This window comes from Nycticebus coucang, chromosome X, assembly GCF_027406575.1.
Source record: "Nycticebus coucang isolate mNycCou1 chromosome X, mNycCou1.pri, whole genome shotgun sequence".
NCBI lineage: Eukaryota > Metazoa > Chordata > Mammalia > Primates > Lorisidae > Nycticebus > Nycticebus coucang.
Window position 1 is genome coordinate 2,105,540 of NC_069804.1, and position 14,619 is coordinate 2,120,158.

General features: G+C 42.1%; 1 protein-coding gene across 6 annotated transcripts in view; it reads left to right on the top strand.

The window, feature by feature from the left end:
- Positions 1 to 14,619, top strand: part of GYG2 (glycogenin 2) — a 60,481-nt gene that overhangs the window by 25,742 nt on the left and 20,120 nt on the right. For 4 of the 6 annotated variants that reach the window (XM_053579340.1, XM_053579345.1, XM_053579339.1 and 1 more), the window contains exons 9-10: positions 9,014 to 9,118; positions 10,169 to 10,267. The exons of 1 other annotated variant lie outside the window; for it this stretch is intronic. In XM_053579340.1, the coding sequence (XP_053435315.1) occupies positions 9,014 to 9,118; positions 10,169 to 10,267 (204 nt within the window). The remainder of the gene's footprint in view (positions 1 to 9,013; positions 9,119 to 10,168; positions 10,268 to 14,619) is intronic. One more of the 6 variants, XM_053579344.1, reaches the window with a different exon arrangement.

The window sequence follows — 14,619 nt, forward strand, 5'->3', positions numbered from 1 at the left end:
AAACCCAGCCCCAGCCAAACTGCAACCAAAAAATAGCCGGGCGTTGTGGCAGGTGCCTATAGTCCCAGCTACTCAGGGGGCTGAGGCAAGAGAATTGCCTAAGCCCAAGAGCTGGAGGTTGCTGTGAGCTGTGAGGTTACAGCACCCTACAGAGGGAGACAAGGTGAGACTCTGTCTCAAAAAAAAAAAAAAAAATTTAAATCTGAGCCAGTCAAGCCAAACCAAGGAGAGATTTCCCCATGTAGAAGTGGGGCTGCTGGAAAAAAAAACTTTTCTTTTTCTTTGAGACAGAGTCTCATTCAGTTGCCCTCTGTAGAGTGCTGTGGCGTCACAGCTCACAGCGACCTTAAACTCTTGGCCTTAAGCGATTTTCTTGCCTTAGCCTCCCCAGTAGCTGGGACTACAGGCACCTGCCACAATGCCCGGCTACTTTTTTGTTGCAGTTGTCATAGTTGTTTTAGCAGGCCCAGGCTTGACTCAAACCTGCCAGCCTCGGTGGAGTGAGCTAGGGGTTCTGAGCCTGTTGTATACTTTATGAACACATTAGTTTTGTATTTCTTTGATTTTTAAAATATATTTAGTTGAAGATACCAATATTCTGTCTATATGTCTCACTATGCAATAAATTTCCTACTTCTTCACTGTAGAATTCCAGAAGGCTTTAACTTTTTTTCTCTCTCACACATTTTGTGCTATTAGTATGTATTTTAATTCTTTTTCCCCATATTTTCTCTTTTTCTTTTCATTAGTAATAATTTTTTTCTCCTCGAAGAACCCCTCTTATTAATGTACTCTGGTTTGGGCCTCTCAGGATATTTTTTTTTTTTTTTTGAGACAGAGTCTCACTTTCACCCTCAGTAGAGTGCTGTAGCGTCACAGCTCACAGCAACCTCCAACTCTTGGGCTTAGGCGATTCTCTTGCCTCAGCCTCCCGAGTAGCTGGGACCGCAGGCGCCCGCCACAACGCTCAGGTATTTTTTGTTGCAGTTTGTCCAGGCCTGGGTTCAAACCCACCGCCCTCGGTATATGGGGCCAGCGCCCTATTCACTGAGCCACAGGGGCCGCCTTTATTTATTTATTTATTTATTTGTTTATTCTTCGAGCTTCATTTTGGGCCATCTTTTCCTGACTACAGAATTATTTTTTTGGCATTTATGTCCAGTGCAACTGTGAGGGTGTTGTTTCAGAATCTTCTGACTTCCTTTATTTCTCCAGGAATTCAGGAGCCAGTTTGCACATTTGAGTGTTATAGGTCTTTTTAACTCTGGCTGCTTTTCAATTTTTTCTGTTGCCTATTGGATGTTTTATTTGCTGTAATAATGGCTCTGGGTCCACTTTGTACATTTGAGTTTGTACATGTGAGTGTTACAGGTCTTTTTAACTCTGGCTGCTTTTACATTTTTTCTGTTGCCTATTGGATGTTTTATTTGCTGTAATAATGGCTCTGGGTTTATTATTCTTCCTATTTCTCTTGGTTGGGATTTATACCATTTCTTTTAATTTTTTTTTTTGGCAGGGTTTTTTATTTTTTTATTTTTTTGGCCGGGGCCGGGTTTGAATCCACAACCTCCAGGATATGGAGCCGGCGCCCTACTCCTTTGAGCCACAGGCACCGCCCTTTATAGCATTTCTTGAAACTTTATTACCCATTCTCTCTCTTTCTTTCTTTTCTTCTCTTTGTTTTCCTTTCTCTCTCTCTTTCTTTTTTTCTCCCTCCCTCTGTTTTCCTCCTTCCCTCCCTCCCTTCCTGCACACTTTTGTAATTCTATTTACAGTATAGTACAACTTTTCACCGTGTCCTGTATATCTGTGCCCTGATTACCTGCATTTTGTTTCCATTTGTCTACGTTTCATTTTACTGCCCTGTTTTCCACTTACATGAGCTCCTCTGTGTCTGTGCCCCGTCAGTCAGTTTTTAAACCCACACCCAGAGCAGTTAGTTTTGTTATTGCATTTTTACTTGATCTACACATCAGATTTGGGGGGGGGGTGTAGTTTCCGTCCTACACGGAATTGGCCCCTCTTTCCCTTCCATCGCATTTTCAAGGATTTCTGGCATCTAATTTATGTCCGATAAGTTATCTGTTTAGATTTCTGTATTTTAGTTTGTTTACCTTTAATATTCACTTCTTTTGTCTTCTTGTGTGAAAATTGCGTTTCTAATGGAAAGCCAGACATTGTATATGGGAGTAAAAGAAATTGCCAAGACGATTTGAAGCCCTGAATGATGGTACCGTCACCCAGCTAGGATTTTTCTCTTTCCTGAAAGGAAGGTTTTATTGAGGTGGTTTGCCCATAGCCTAAGATTGAGCTGCAATCTTATGAACACTAGTCTACTTGTAATGCTCCTTTCATTGAAATCCCAAGTTCTTTGAAACATTCCTATCTGTGGGTTCCTCAGCCTCAAATCGTGGGTGGGACTTCCACTCACCTTTACAGATTTTTGGCAGGAAATAAGCAGTTTCACCAATTGCTAAACGTCGAAAAAACATCTCACGTCAGTTCCTGAACTGATTTGTATATTTATATTTTTAGTGTTTCCCACCTTTAGGCAGTAGTAACTTTGATGACTCTGTGGTCCACCATGCAAAGGGTATTTTCCCTTCCCTTCTGTTCCCTTCCCTTCTTTCATTAAATCATAGCTGTGTACATTAATGCAATTATGGGTACAAGGTGCTGATTTTATGTATAATTTGGAATATTTTCATCACACTGGTTAACATAGCCTTCACGGCATTTTCTTAGTTATTGTGTTAAGACATTTATATTCTACACTTAGTAAATTTAACATGTCCCCTTGTAATGTTTTCTTTCTGATTTGCTCCTAATTTATGTCCCTGGCTTGTAGATTAGACCATTCTGTGTCCTGTGCTGCAAATCTGTTCTGATAAACTGGCTCTCAGCTTTCACCCTTCCCGACCTGGCCAGCTTTCAGGTCTCTCTGCACACTTCAGCCTCTCTCTCTCTCTCTCTTCCCACTGATGTGAGAATTCATCCCTGGATCATGTGTCAGGACTCCTAACTCCCTGTCCTCATTGTCGCAGGAAGGAAACAGGCGTGACAGGGATAAAAGTTCAAGTCTGCAAGAGGCAGGTGAACCTTAAGTGCAGGGTAGCCCAGAGCAACCTCTGCCGTGGTGTGGCCTTTTATTGAAGCATTATACAACAGGTGTGGGGGCCCATGTAGGATCATGTGCTTAGTGCTCACTACCTGCTCTTTCCCTACTGACTCGACTCACACCCTGCTGCACCACCAATGTCTAATGTCTAACACCTGCTTGCTAATGAGCAATTGACCTTAACACATTAACGCCTGCAGCTACTTGAGGGCTTGTCTCTGGGCGGAAAAACATCTCCATGATGACTGTTCCCAGCGCCTCTCTCAAGAACCAGTGGCTCCCACAAGCCTTGTGCTCCGTCTCCTACAATCACATCCAATTTCAGAATCTTCTGTCTTCAGTGGGGCTTTTAGGAGATGAATCCAGGGAATACTTATTACCTAAGACATAAATGCAATTTGTTTGTAAAAGTCACATTTTCTATTCATGAATTCACAGCCCAGCCAAAAATGATCTTAAAAGCTAACTTGGCACCCTGCTCTGGTGACATGCTCTTCGTACAATTTCTCTCTGCATGAAACATAAAAAGAAGGAAGTTTTTACTTATAGCTAGTAAGAATTTTAAGGATGCTTATTTATAATTTTTGTTTCAGTTGGTAACATTAATTGTAAGTAAGCCTGTGAGTCTTGAGTAGAAATATTAGCAGGGTTGGAACTGAACTGCTCTTCCAGTTTAAGTAGAACATGATAATATATGCAGAATACAATGGTGGAAACTTGTGTTGTTATTTTATCCTTTGTAATTAAACATATAACCCTGAGTGACATTCCTTCCAAGGAAGGATTACATTCCCTGATTGGCCTCGTGGAATTTATTGCTGTGTTCCTTGTTGAGAGAAATTAGGTGACGGAGGAGATGGACATTTTCCCTGATCTGATGCAACTAATCCTTTTTGTTGTTGTTGCAGTTTTTGGCCGGGGCTGGGTTTGAACCTGCCACCTCTTTTATATGGGGCCCGCACCCCACTCCTTTGAGCCGCAGGCGCCGCCCTGCAACTAACCCTTTTTTCACTGCTTCGTTTTTGTCAGGTGTTTTGTTCAGTGTATGCGTCATCCTAAATTTGTGTGCCAGATGTTACTAATGAGACAGAGACCCAGAGGGGATCCCTGATGTTTCCTGATTGTTTACCTTACATGTGTCAGCATTTAATCCAGGATATTCCTCCGCCAGCCTTGATCGGAGAAATAAAGTATTCATTCATTTTTATAACAGTCATAGGTTTATGATACCAATACAATTGTGTCATTCATCAGTTTTTTGAAATTTCAGGTTAATATGGCGGTACACACGTTTAGGTTCCACTGTTTTCAATTCTAAGATTAAGTTCAAATTGTAGCTGAGCCCTTCTTCACCCCGGGGACGTGGCTGAACACACTCACCTTGTGCGTATCACGTACAATCTCTACCAATCACCCTACCTCCTTCCGTTTTCCTCTTTCCTTCATCTCCCCTCCCCTTTCCTAGACTATACTTCTTTTTCTTTCTTTTTTTTTTCTTTTTGTAGTTTTGGCCAGGGCTGGGTTTGAACCCACCACCTCCGGTACATGGGGCTGGCACCCCACTCCTTTGAGCCACAGGCACCGCCGTATACTTGTTTTTCTTTCATGTGGGCATGTAGTTGTTTATATATTGGTTTCATATTAGTATTAGGTACATTGGATTCTTGCTTTTTTATTCTTTTTTTACTTTTTTTGAGACAGAGTCTCACTATGTTGCCCTTGGTAGAGTGCTGTTAGGTCACAGCTCACAGCAACCTCAAACTCTAGGGCTTAAGCGATTCTCTTGCCTCAGCCTCCCATGTAGCTGGGACTACAGGTGCCCAGCTATTTTTTTTGTTCAGTTGTCATTGTTTAGCAGGCTCAGACATGCCAGCCTCAATGTCTGTGGCCAGCGCCCTACTCCCTGAGCTACACGCACTGAGCCTTGCTTTTTTATTCTTGACTTTACTAAGAAGAATGTGTTTCAACTCCATCTAGGTAAATGCAAAAGATGTAAAGTCTCCACTTTTTCCGATGGCTGAATAGCACCCCGTGGTATATATATGCCACATTTTTAATCCACTCATGGGTCGATGGACACTTGGGCTGCTTCCAAATCTTCATGATTGTGAATTGAGCTGCAGTTGACATTCTAGTTCAAATGTCCTTAGGATAAACTGATTTTATTTTCTTCTGGGTAAATGCCCAGGAATGGGATTGCAGGATCAAATAATGCGATTATAGTAGGTTGCAAGTTTACTTTGAGGATTCCCCATACTTCTTTCCAACAAGGCTATATTAGTTTGCAGTCCTACCAATGGTGAACAAGTGTTCCCGTCTCTCCACATCCACGCCAGCATCTGCAGCTTTGAGACTGTGTTGTGGGCTAATCTCGCTCTGATGAGGTGATATCTCAGGGTGGTTTTGATTTGTGTTTCTCTGATGATTATAGACAATGAGCATCTTTTCATGTGTTTGCTGGCCATTTGTCTGTCATCTTCAGAGAAGTTTCTGTTCAACTCTGTTGCTTACTTATAAATGGGGTTGTTTGCTCTAATCTTGCTGGTCAATTTGAGTTCCCTGTAGATTCTAGTTATCAGCCCTATGTCAGATTCATAGCATGAGAGAATGTCTTCTCCCATTCTGAAGGCTGTTTCATTTAGTCATTTTTTTCCCCAAGTTTTTTTTTTATTGTTGTTGTTTGTTTGTTTGTTTTAATTAGATCATAACTGTGTATATTACTGCATCTATGGGATTCAAAGTGCTAATTCTACATACAATCTGGAATATTTACATCAAACTGGTTAACATAGTGTTCACCTTACCTATTTAAATGTTGTGTTTAGACATTTTTTACTCTACTATTAATATATTTGATATGTACCCTCGCAATATGCATAGTAGGCGAGGTCCCACCGATTACCCTCCCTCCACCCGTCCACTCCGCTTCCCTTCCCTGGTTTTTTTTTTTGCAGTTTATGGCCGGGGCTGGGTTTGAACCCACCACCTTCAGCATATGGGGCTGGCGCCCTACTCCTTTGAGCCACAGGTGCTGTCTCACTGGGTTTTGTTTTATAGGGTATTTCTTTCTTTCCCTCCTTCAATCCTTCCTTTTTTTTGAGACAGAGCCTAGGGTGCCATCGCATCATAGCTCACAGCAACCTCCACTCCTGGGCTTAAGTGATTCTCTTGCCTCAGCCCCCCATGTAGTTGGGACGACAGGTGCCCAGCACAACTGGCTATTTTTTGGTTGTGGTTGTTTTTGTTGTTTAGCACGCCCAGGCTGGATTTGAACCCGCCAGCTCTGGTGTATGTGGCTGGTGCCTTAGCTGCTTGAGCTACAGGCACCAAGCCTTGCAGGGTTTTTCTAAAGCATTTTTCAGACCCCAGGGACTTAGGCTGTGTTATTAGCGTGTATTACACAGACAGTAAGAACAGGCTCGGCACTCAGGAAGGTGTGGGCTCAAACCACCTCTCTCACTCTAGCTCCTATACATTGGACAAGGATATCGGTCTACAAATTAAACTTGGCAGCAGCAAGAGGAAGGCTCAGACTGCCCCGCTCCCAAGCCTGTCAGGATTAAAAGAAATAATGGTTATGAAGCTTACAAGTGTCATCTGGGAGCCAGCCCAGAGCAGCTCAGTGGACAGATCCTGATAAACGTCATGGTTTTTGGTGTTTCTGACAACTTTATACATTTGCTTGACACTGTCATTATTACCACTTAGTTTTATTTTTGGATTTTATATAGTTGAAATCCCAAAGAAGGAGCTCATATTTAATTTTAATTTTTACAAAATTTCTTTCCTAGCTTTTTGAGGTGCTATTGATGAATAGCAATTGGTATGTATTTAAGGCACAGGGCTTGGAGCTTTGTTATATGAATACATTGTGAAACCATTTCCACTTCAAGCTAATTAAAATGCCCACATAATTTCCTTTGTTTTCTACATTTATTTCACCACCTATGGTACTTTTTGGGGTGTGCAGTGCTTGGACAGAGCTCATGACAGGTTATGCACCTGTGGTCGCTGCCCCAGGACATTGGTACATGTTCTCTGCTCTCACATCTTTGCTGCCCCAGGACATTGTCCCGTGCCCATCTGCCGTCACATGCATTTCCCAGCATACTCCCTTCCTTATTACCCCATTCCCATTCATTCAATGTCAATGACTCCTTCTTACCCTTCAGGCTTCATTTCCGGTGTTACACCCCCAGAAGCACCTCCTGCCCCAGGCTAGGCGAGGTCTCTTAATCAGGCTCTCATTTTCTTTCCTAGAACGTCTCATCACTTGCCCTTTGGTATCTGTTATTTGTGGAATGTCTGTCTATGTCTTGTGATAGTCAAACTTCATGAACACGTACCTTACCCCGTATAGCTCACTATTTAATACATTTTTTTTTTCTTGAGACAAAGTCTCAAGCTGTTGCTCTGGGTAGAGGGTAGAGGGCCGTGGCATCACAGCTCACAGCAACCTCCAACTCTTGGGCTTAAGTGATTCTCTTGCCTTAGCCTCCTACTAGCTGGGACTACAGGCACCCACCACAATGCCGGGCTTTTTTTTTGGTCATTGTTGTTTAGCTGGCCCAGGCCAGGTTTGAACCCGCCAGCCTGGGTGTATGGGTCTGGAGCTGTAACCACTGTGGTACAGGCGCCGAGCCTTTTTAATCTTTTTTTAAAAGTTTCAGATTAGGGCGGCGCCTGTGGCTCAGTGAGTAGGGTGCCGGCCCCATATGCTGAGGGTGGCGGGTTCAAACCCAGCCCCAGCCAAACTGCAACAACAACAACAAAAAAAATAGCCGGGCGTTATGGCGGGCGCCTGTAGACCCAGCTGCTCGGGAGGCTGAGGCAAGAGAATCATGTAAGCCCAAGAACTGGAGGTTGCTGTGAGCTGTGTGACGCCACGGCACTCTACCAAGGGCAGTAAAGTGAGACTCTGTCTCTACAAAAAAAAAATAGTAATAATAAAAAAAAAGTTTCAGATTAGCTTGGTGCCTATAGCACAGTGGTTACAGCAATGGCCACATACAGCCGGGCTGGTGGGTTTGAACTTGGCCCAGGCCAGCTAAGCAACAATGACAACTGCAACAGAAAAATAGCCAGGCATTGTGGTGAGTGCCTGTAGTCACAGCCACTTGGGAGGCTGAGGCAAGAGAATCGCTTGACCCCAAGAGTTTGAGGTTGCTGTGAGCTGTGACACTACAGTACTCTATCGATGGCGACATACTGAGACTCTGTCCCAGATAAATAAATAAATAAGTTTCTGGCTAATGTAAAAGTACAGATGATTCAGTTACTTGTTTGCATTTGCTAGGTAGTGTGCAGGTTTAAGGCACGCATTTATGCATTTTGTAGATATTTATGGGGAGCTAAAAAGTGAAGATTAAAGTAATGTGGGGATGAACTGAAATTCAGGAATCAGAAATGCAGGACCAGGCTGGTCCTGGTGGCTCACGCCTGTAGTCCCAGCTCTCTGGCAGGCTGAGACAGGTGAATTTGTTGAGCTCAGGAGTTGGAGACCAGCCTGAGCAAAAGTGAGAACCCATCTCTACTAAAAATAGAAAAACTAGCCAGGTATTGTGGTGGGTGCTTGTAGTCCCAGGTACTGGGGAGGCTGAGGCAAGAGGATCGCTTGAGCCCAAGAGTTTGAAGTTGCTGTGAGCTGTGATGCCATAGCACTCTACCCAGGGCAACATAATGAGACTCTATCTCAAAAAAAACAAACAACAAAAAAAAGAGAAGCGAGAACAGATATTAGTCAGCATATTGTGCTGCCCCAGGCCTATAAGATCAGCTGCATTCATAGCATAGAGGCAGAAAAAAAAAAAAATAGGCTGGGTATTTTAGATGAAGCTGCGTTTATTTGCCTGCAGGTTTAACCTAACTCACCTTTGGTCTTTTTCTTTATAACAGACGATAGTTTGCCCAGAGATTGAGACTTCTCCCGGAATAGCATGTGAGCCCCTGTCGCCGCCCTCCCCTCCATTTGCAGACTTCACAGAGACTCAAACCGCTTTGGTATACCTCATTTATAGTATTTATTTCCACGGGTCCAGTTCTCTTATTGCTTGTTGTCTTTTTCAGAGCTTTCTATGTCCGTTAAATACCAAAGAGGGTGCGCTTTATTCCTCCCATCCCCTTTACAAATGTGTTTTGGGGTTTTTCTTTTAACCTAGAATAAGTTGTGTTGTGATGAGTTTTTTCCCCCATTGTCCCTTCTTTGTTATCATATTTCCTGCTGGTCATTTGGGTCTTTCTCTTCAACCTTATTTTTAGAAGAATTAGAAAAAGAGGCTCGGTGCCCATAGCTCAGCGGTTAGGGTGCGGGTCACATACACCAAGGCTGGCAGTATAAACCTGGCCTGGGCTTATAACCCTGCTGACCAACAATGACAACTGCCACAAAAAAATAGCCGGGTACTGTGGCAGGTGCCTGTAGTCCCAGCTACTCAGGAGGCTGAGGCAAGAGAATCGCTTAAGCCCATGAGTTTGAGGTTGCTGTGAGCTGTGATGCTACAGCACTTTACTGAGGGTGACATGGTGAAACTCTGTCTTAAAAAAAAAAAAAAAAGAATTAGAAAAAGATACCATAAAGATGACATCTATATCTCCTAAATTAAAAAAAGAAAACAACCTTTTTTTTATAGACACTTGCACCCATGCCTAAAAATCAGTATTTAGGAGTATGAATATTGTTTTAATTCCTCCTCCCCCACAAAATGACCCTTATGAATCTGGGCTTTTTAATTAGCAGATATGATCAGAATGATATTCTCCCCCACTTTTTTTTTTTTTTTTTTTTTTGCTCTTGGTGAGAGACTAGGTTAACAAACACTTTTGTAGGCATTTGGTATAAATGTGTAGAAGGTCGTCTGTGCTGGGGTGCCCAGGAAAATTGAGGAGAAGCAAATTTCAGCTGTTTTAGCCTTCCCAGAAAAAGAGTATCTTGGGCCTTGTTTTAACTGGGTCTCATTTCCCCCAGGATAAAGTGTGTTCCCGGTCATTTAGGTTGAGACTCCGTTCCCGCAGCCCACTACACACTAACCATGCCAATGGTTGTGTTTCTAGCAGCCAGTGGAAACTGGCCCATCTGAGGAAACCTTGGAACCAAGCCCAGAGCCGCCTGCTGAACTCATCAGAGACCCGGGGCCTCAGGAAGCTCTGCAGGTGGTATCCCAATTGTTTGCTTGTCTAGCATTCCAGATGGGGGCTAGTGGCCATCCCTGCAGCTGGCCACCTGCATGCATGGGCTGTCATCTCTACATTTTGTTGAAATAAGGGTCTGCCTGCCTCCCCCGGTGTCTCTGATCCATCTGCCTGTCTCTGGGGTTTTCCGGGCGTGGTGGGTACACCCCCTTTCCCTTCTTCCAGTCTGCTCACCAGGCCCTGTCTCTCTTTAAAAGCTATTCTGCAGAAGTCCATTGAAGGGACGTTTAGGGGCTATGGAAATTAACACATGGCAATCCATTTTCTGAACCGAGGAGAATCAAAGCTGGAAATTTTGGGAATGCATGTTCCAATCGAAATTGTGCATGCAAATGGCTTCTTTCTTCAGGATGAAATGAAAGATGTTTCTTCCCCTTCAGATGCGCTGATTGTCAGTTTCTCTCTGTTTGCTGATACATTGAGTGAATGTAATTGATAACTTGTTTTTTTTCTTAGCCTGACCAGATGACGCCTTTTGGTCTTTAAGTAATGGTAAACACAGGTCTAGATCTTGGTATTGGGATGACAGTGAAAGTTAGCATTAAACTTGTCTTTAGACTGTAACCGATAGCTGGGTGTTGTGGCGGGCGCCTGTAGTCCCAGCGACTCAGGAGGCTGAGGCAAGAGAATCACTTAAGCCTGAGAGTTGGAGCTTGCTGTGAGCTGTGATGCTACGGCACTCTACCCAGGGCTACAAAGTAAGACTCTGTCTCAAAAAAAAAAAAAAAAAAAAAAAAAATAGAATGTGACCTAGTGTATTGTAAGTATTCTCATTTTTTTTTTTTTGGTGTAAATTATGCAAAGTAAAAAAAATGAATTTTAATTTGCTAAATACCTTCATTAGTATTCACCCAGGGATAAAATGTGACTGATTCTTTTCAGTCTTACTTGGTTGATCGCAGAAGTGTGAAGCAGGGTATTTTGAACTTAGTTCTAGAGCTGGTAGTGTGTGTATTTGTCCTGCAACTCCGCCTGTTAGGACAGGTGAGCGCACCCTGTCAGCAGAATCTGCTGTCACATAATCATATCCAGCCTTTAGGGATGGAATCTGGGGCTCTGACCTGGCGGGGTAGCAGGTGTGTGGGGTGGGGCAGACCTACCTTGGACAGCTCAGCCAGAGGATGGGTTTGGGACGTCAGGCGAGTGCTTTATCTTCTTGGAACATCCGTGAGATGGAGGGAGGGAGGTGGGCAGATCAGAAAAGAGAGTGGTCCAGAGGAAACCCCAGTGCTGGGCTCCTGAACATTTCTGCTATTCATTTGCTCAACGGGCGTGTTTTGATCTTCTTCTCCTGTGAGTCTGTGCTGTCCTGCGGAGCCCCCTTATGCAGCATCTTGTACGACACCCCTCCCTTATCAAATCAAAGGGGCTTCTCGCTTGCTTGGGTAATCCTGGCCTGTTATCACGAGATGTGGCAATCACTGTGCAGATTTGTCCCAAAAACTAGTATGGGGCTGAGCACTCGGTCCTGTTAATTCCAGAAGGGTTGAATTCTCAGGAGCTTAATGAAGTTAATTTCCTAGAAATTGGAGGGCTCATGGAGGAGAGAAATGCTGAGGGACCCTGGAGTGGAACCTTTTTTGATTTTTAATTCTAGCTGTCTCTTTGATCCACAGTGTGGCTGATTTTGAATAAAATGCTTTAGAATGAGTATAGAAAACAGTATCTTTCATGCAAAACCCTAGAAAAATACTGTGACAAGTAACAAGAAGGGAAAGTACCGTATGACCAGTGGCATAAAAACTGTAATTTACTTTCACGTATATTTATCCCTTTATATATCATCTATCTACTTGTATCTATCTATCCTGTCTGTCTATCCATCCATCCATCCATCCATCCATCCATCTATCTATCTATCTATCCATCCATCCCTCCATACGTTCATCCATCCATCTATCCTTCCATCCTTCCATCCATCCATCTATCCATCCCTCCATCCATCTATCTATCCATCCATCTATCTGTCTATCTATCCATCCATCCATCTATCTATCCATCCATCCATCCATCCATGTATCCATCCATCCATCCATCTTATTTATCTATCCATCTGTCTCAACTATCTATCTATGTATCCATCCATCCCTCCATCTATCATCCATCCATCTTTATCAATTTGTCCATCTACCTATCATCCATCCATCCATTTTATTTATCCATCTATCTCATCTATCTACCCATCCATCTTATCTATCTATTCATCCATCTATTATCTACCTCCATTATTCATCTTATCTTATCTTTTCTTATCTACTCATCCATATCTTCTATCATCTGTCTGTCCATCCATCCATCCATATATCTTATCTATCCATTCATCCATAGATCTTATCTATCTAATCATCCCTCTCTATATATGTATCTTCTCTTATCCATCTATCTAATCTATCTATCCATCCATCTTATTTGTCTATCTATCTGTCTCAGCTGTCTGTCTAGCTAGCTATCTATCCATCCATCCATCTCATCTATCTATCCATCTATCTATCTATCTATCTATCTATCAATCAATCATCTACCATCTCTACCCAACATTTATCTATCTATCCATCCATCTACCTACCTATCCATCCATCCACCTATCTATCTATCCATCCATCCACTTATCTATCCATCCATCTATCTTATCTATCCATCTATCTGTCTATCCATCCATCTGTCTATCTACCTATCTATCCATCCGTCCTGTCTATCTATCTATCTGTCCATCCATCTATCTATCTATCCATCCATCCATCCATCCATCTATCTACCTATCCATCCATCCACCTATCTATCTATCCATCCACTTATCTATCCATCTATCTTATCTATCTATCTATCTATCTATCTATCTATCTATCTATCTATCTATCTATCTATCTATCTATCTATCTATCTATCTAATCTATCCATCCATCCATCTACCTATGCATTCATCCACTTATCTATCAATCCATCCGTCTATCTATCTATCTATCCATCCATCCATCTATCTATTTATCTATCTATCTATCTATCCATCCATCCATCTACCTATCCATCCATCCACCTATCTATCTATCCATCCATCCACCTGTCTTATCTATCCATATATCTATCTATCCATCCGTCCATCTACCTATCTATCCATCCATCCACTTATCTATCTTTCTATCCATCCATCTATCTATCTATCTATCTATCTATCTATCTATCTATCTATCTATCCATCCATCCATCTATCTACCTATCCATCCATCCACCTATCTATCTATCCATCCATCCACTTATCTATCCATCCATCTATCTTATCTATCCATATATCTATCTATCCATCCGTCCATCTACCTATCTATCCATCCATCCACTTATCTATCTTTCTATCCATCCGTCTATCTATCTGTCTATCTATCTATCTATCTATCTATCTATCTATCTATCTATCTATCTATCCATCTATCTGTCTATCTATCTATCTATCTATCTATCTATCTATCTATCTATCTATCTATCTATCTATCCATCCTGTCTATCTATCCATCCATCTATCCGTCTATCCACCTATCTATCTATCCATCTATCCATCCATCCACTTATCTATCCATCTATCTTATCTATCTATCTATCCATCCATCTACCTATCTATCCATTCATCCACTTATCTATCTATCTATCCATCTGTCTGTCTATCTATCTATCTATCTATCCATCCATCCACTTATCTATCCATCCATCTATCTTATCTATCCATATATCTATCTATCCATCCATCCATCTACCTATCTATCCATCCATCCACTTATCTATCTTTCTATCCATCCGTCTATCTATCTGTCTATCTATCTATCTATCCATCTATCTGTCTATCTATCTATCTATCCATCCTGTCTATCTATCCATCCATCCTGTCTGTCTATCTATCCATCCATCTATCCACCTATCTATCTATCCATCTATCCATCCATCCACTTATCTATCCATCTATCTTATCTATCTATCTATCTATCCATCCATCCATCTACCTATCTATCCATTCATCCACTTATCTATCTATCCATCTGTCTGTCTATCTATCTATCTATCTATCTATCTATCTATCTATCTATCTATCTATCTATCCATCCATCCATCCTATCTATCCATCCATCCATCCATCCATTTTATCTATCTATCCATCCATCTATCTCATCTATTGACCCATCCATCTTATCTATCTATTCATCCATCTATTATCTACCTCCGTTATTCAGCTTATGTTTTCTTATCTACTCATCCATATCTTCTATCTATCATCTGTCAATCCATCCATCCATCCACCCATCCATTCATCTATCTTATCTTATCTATCT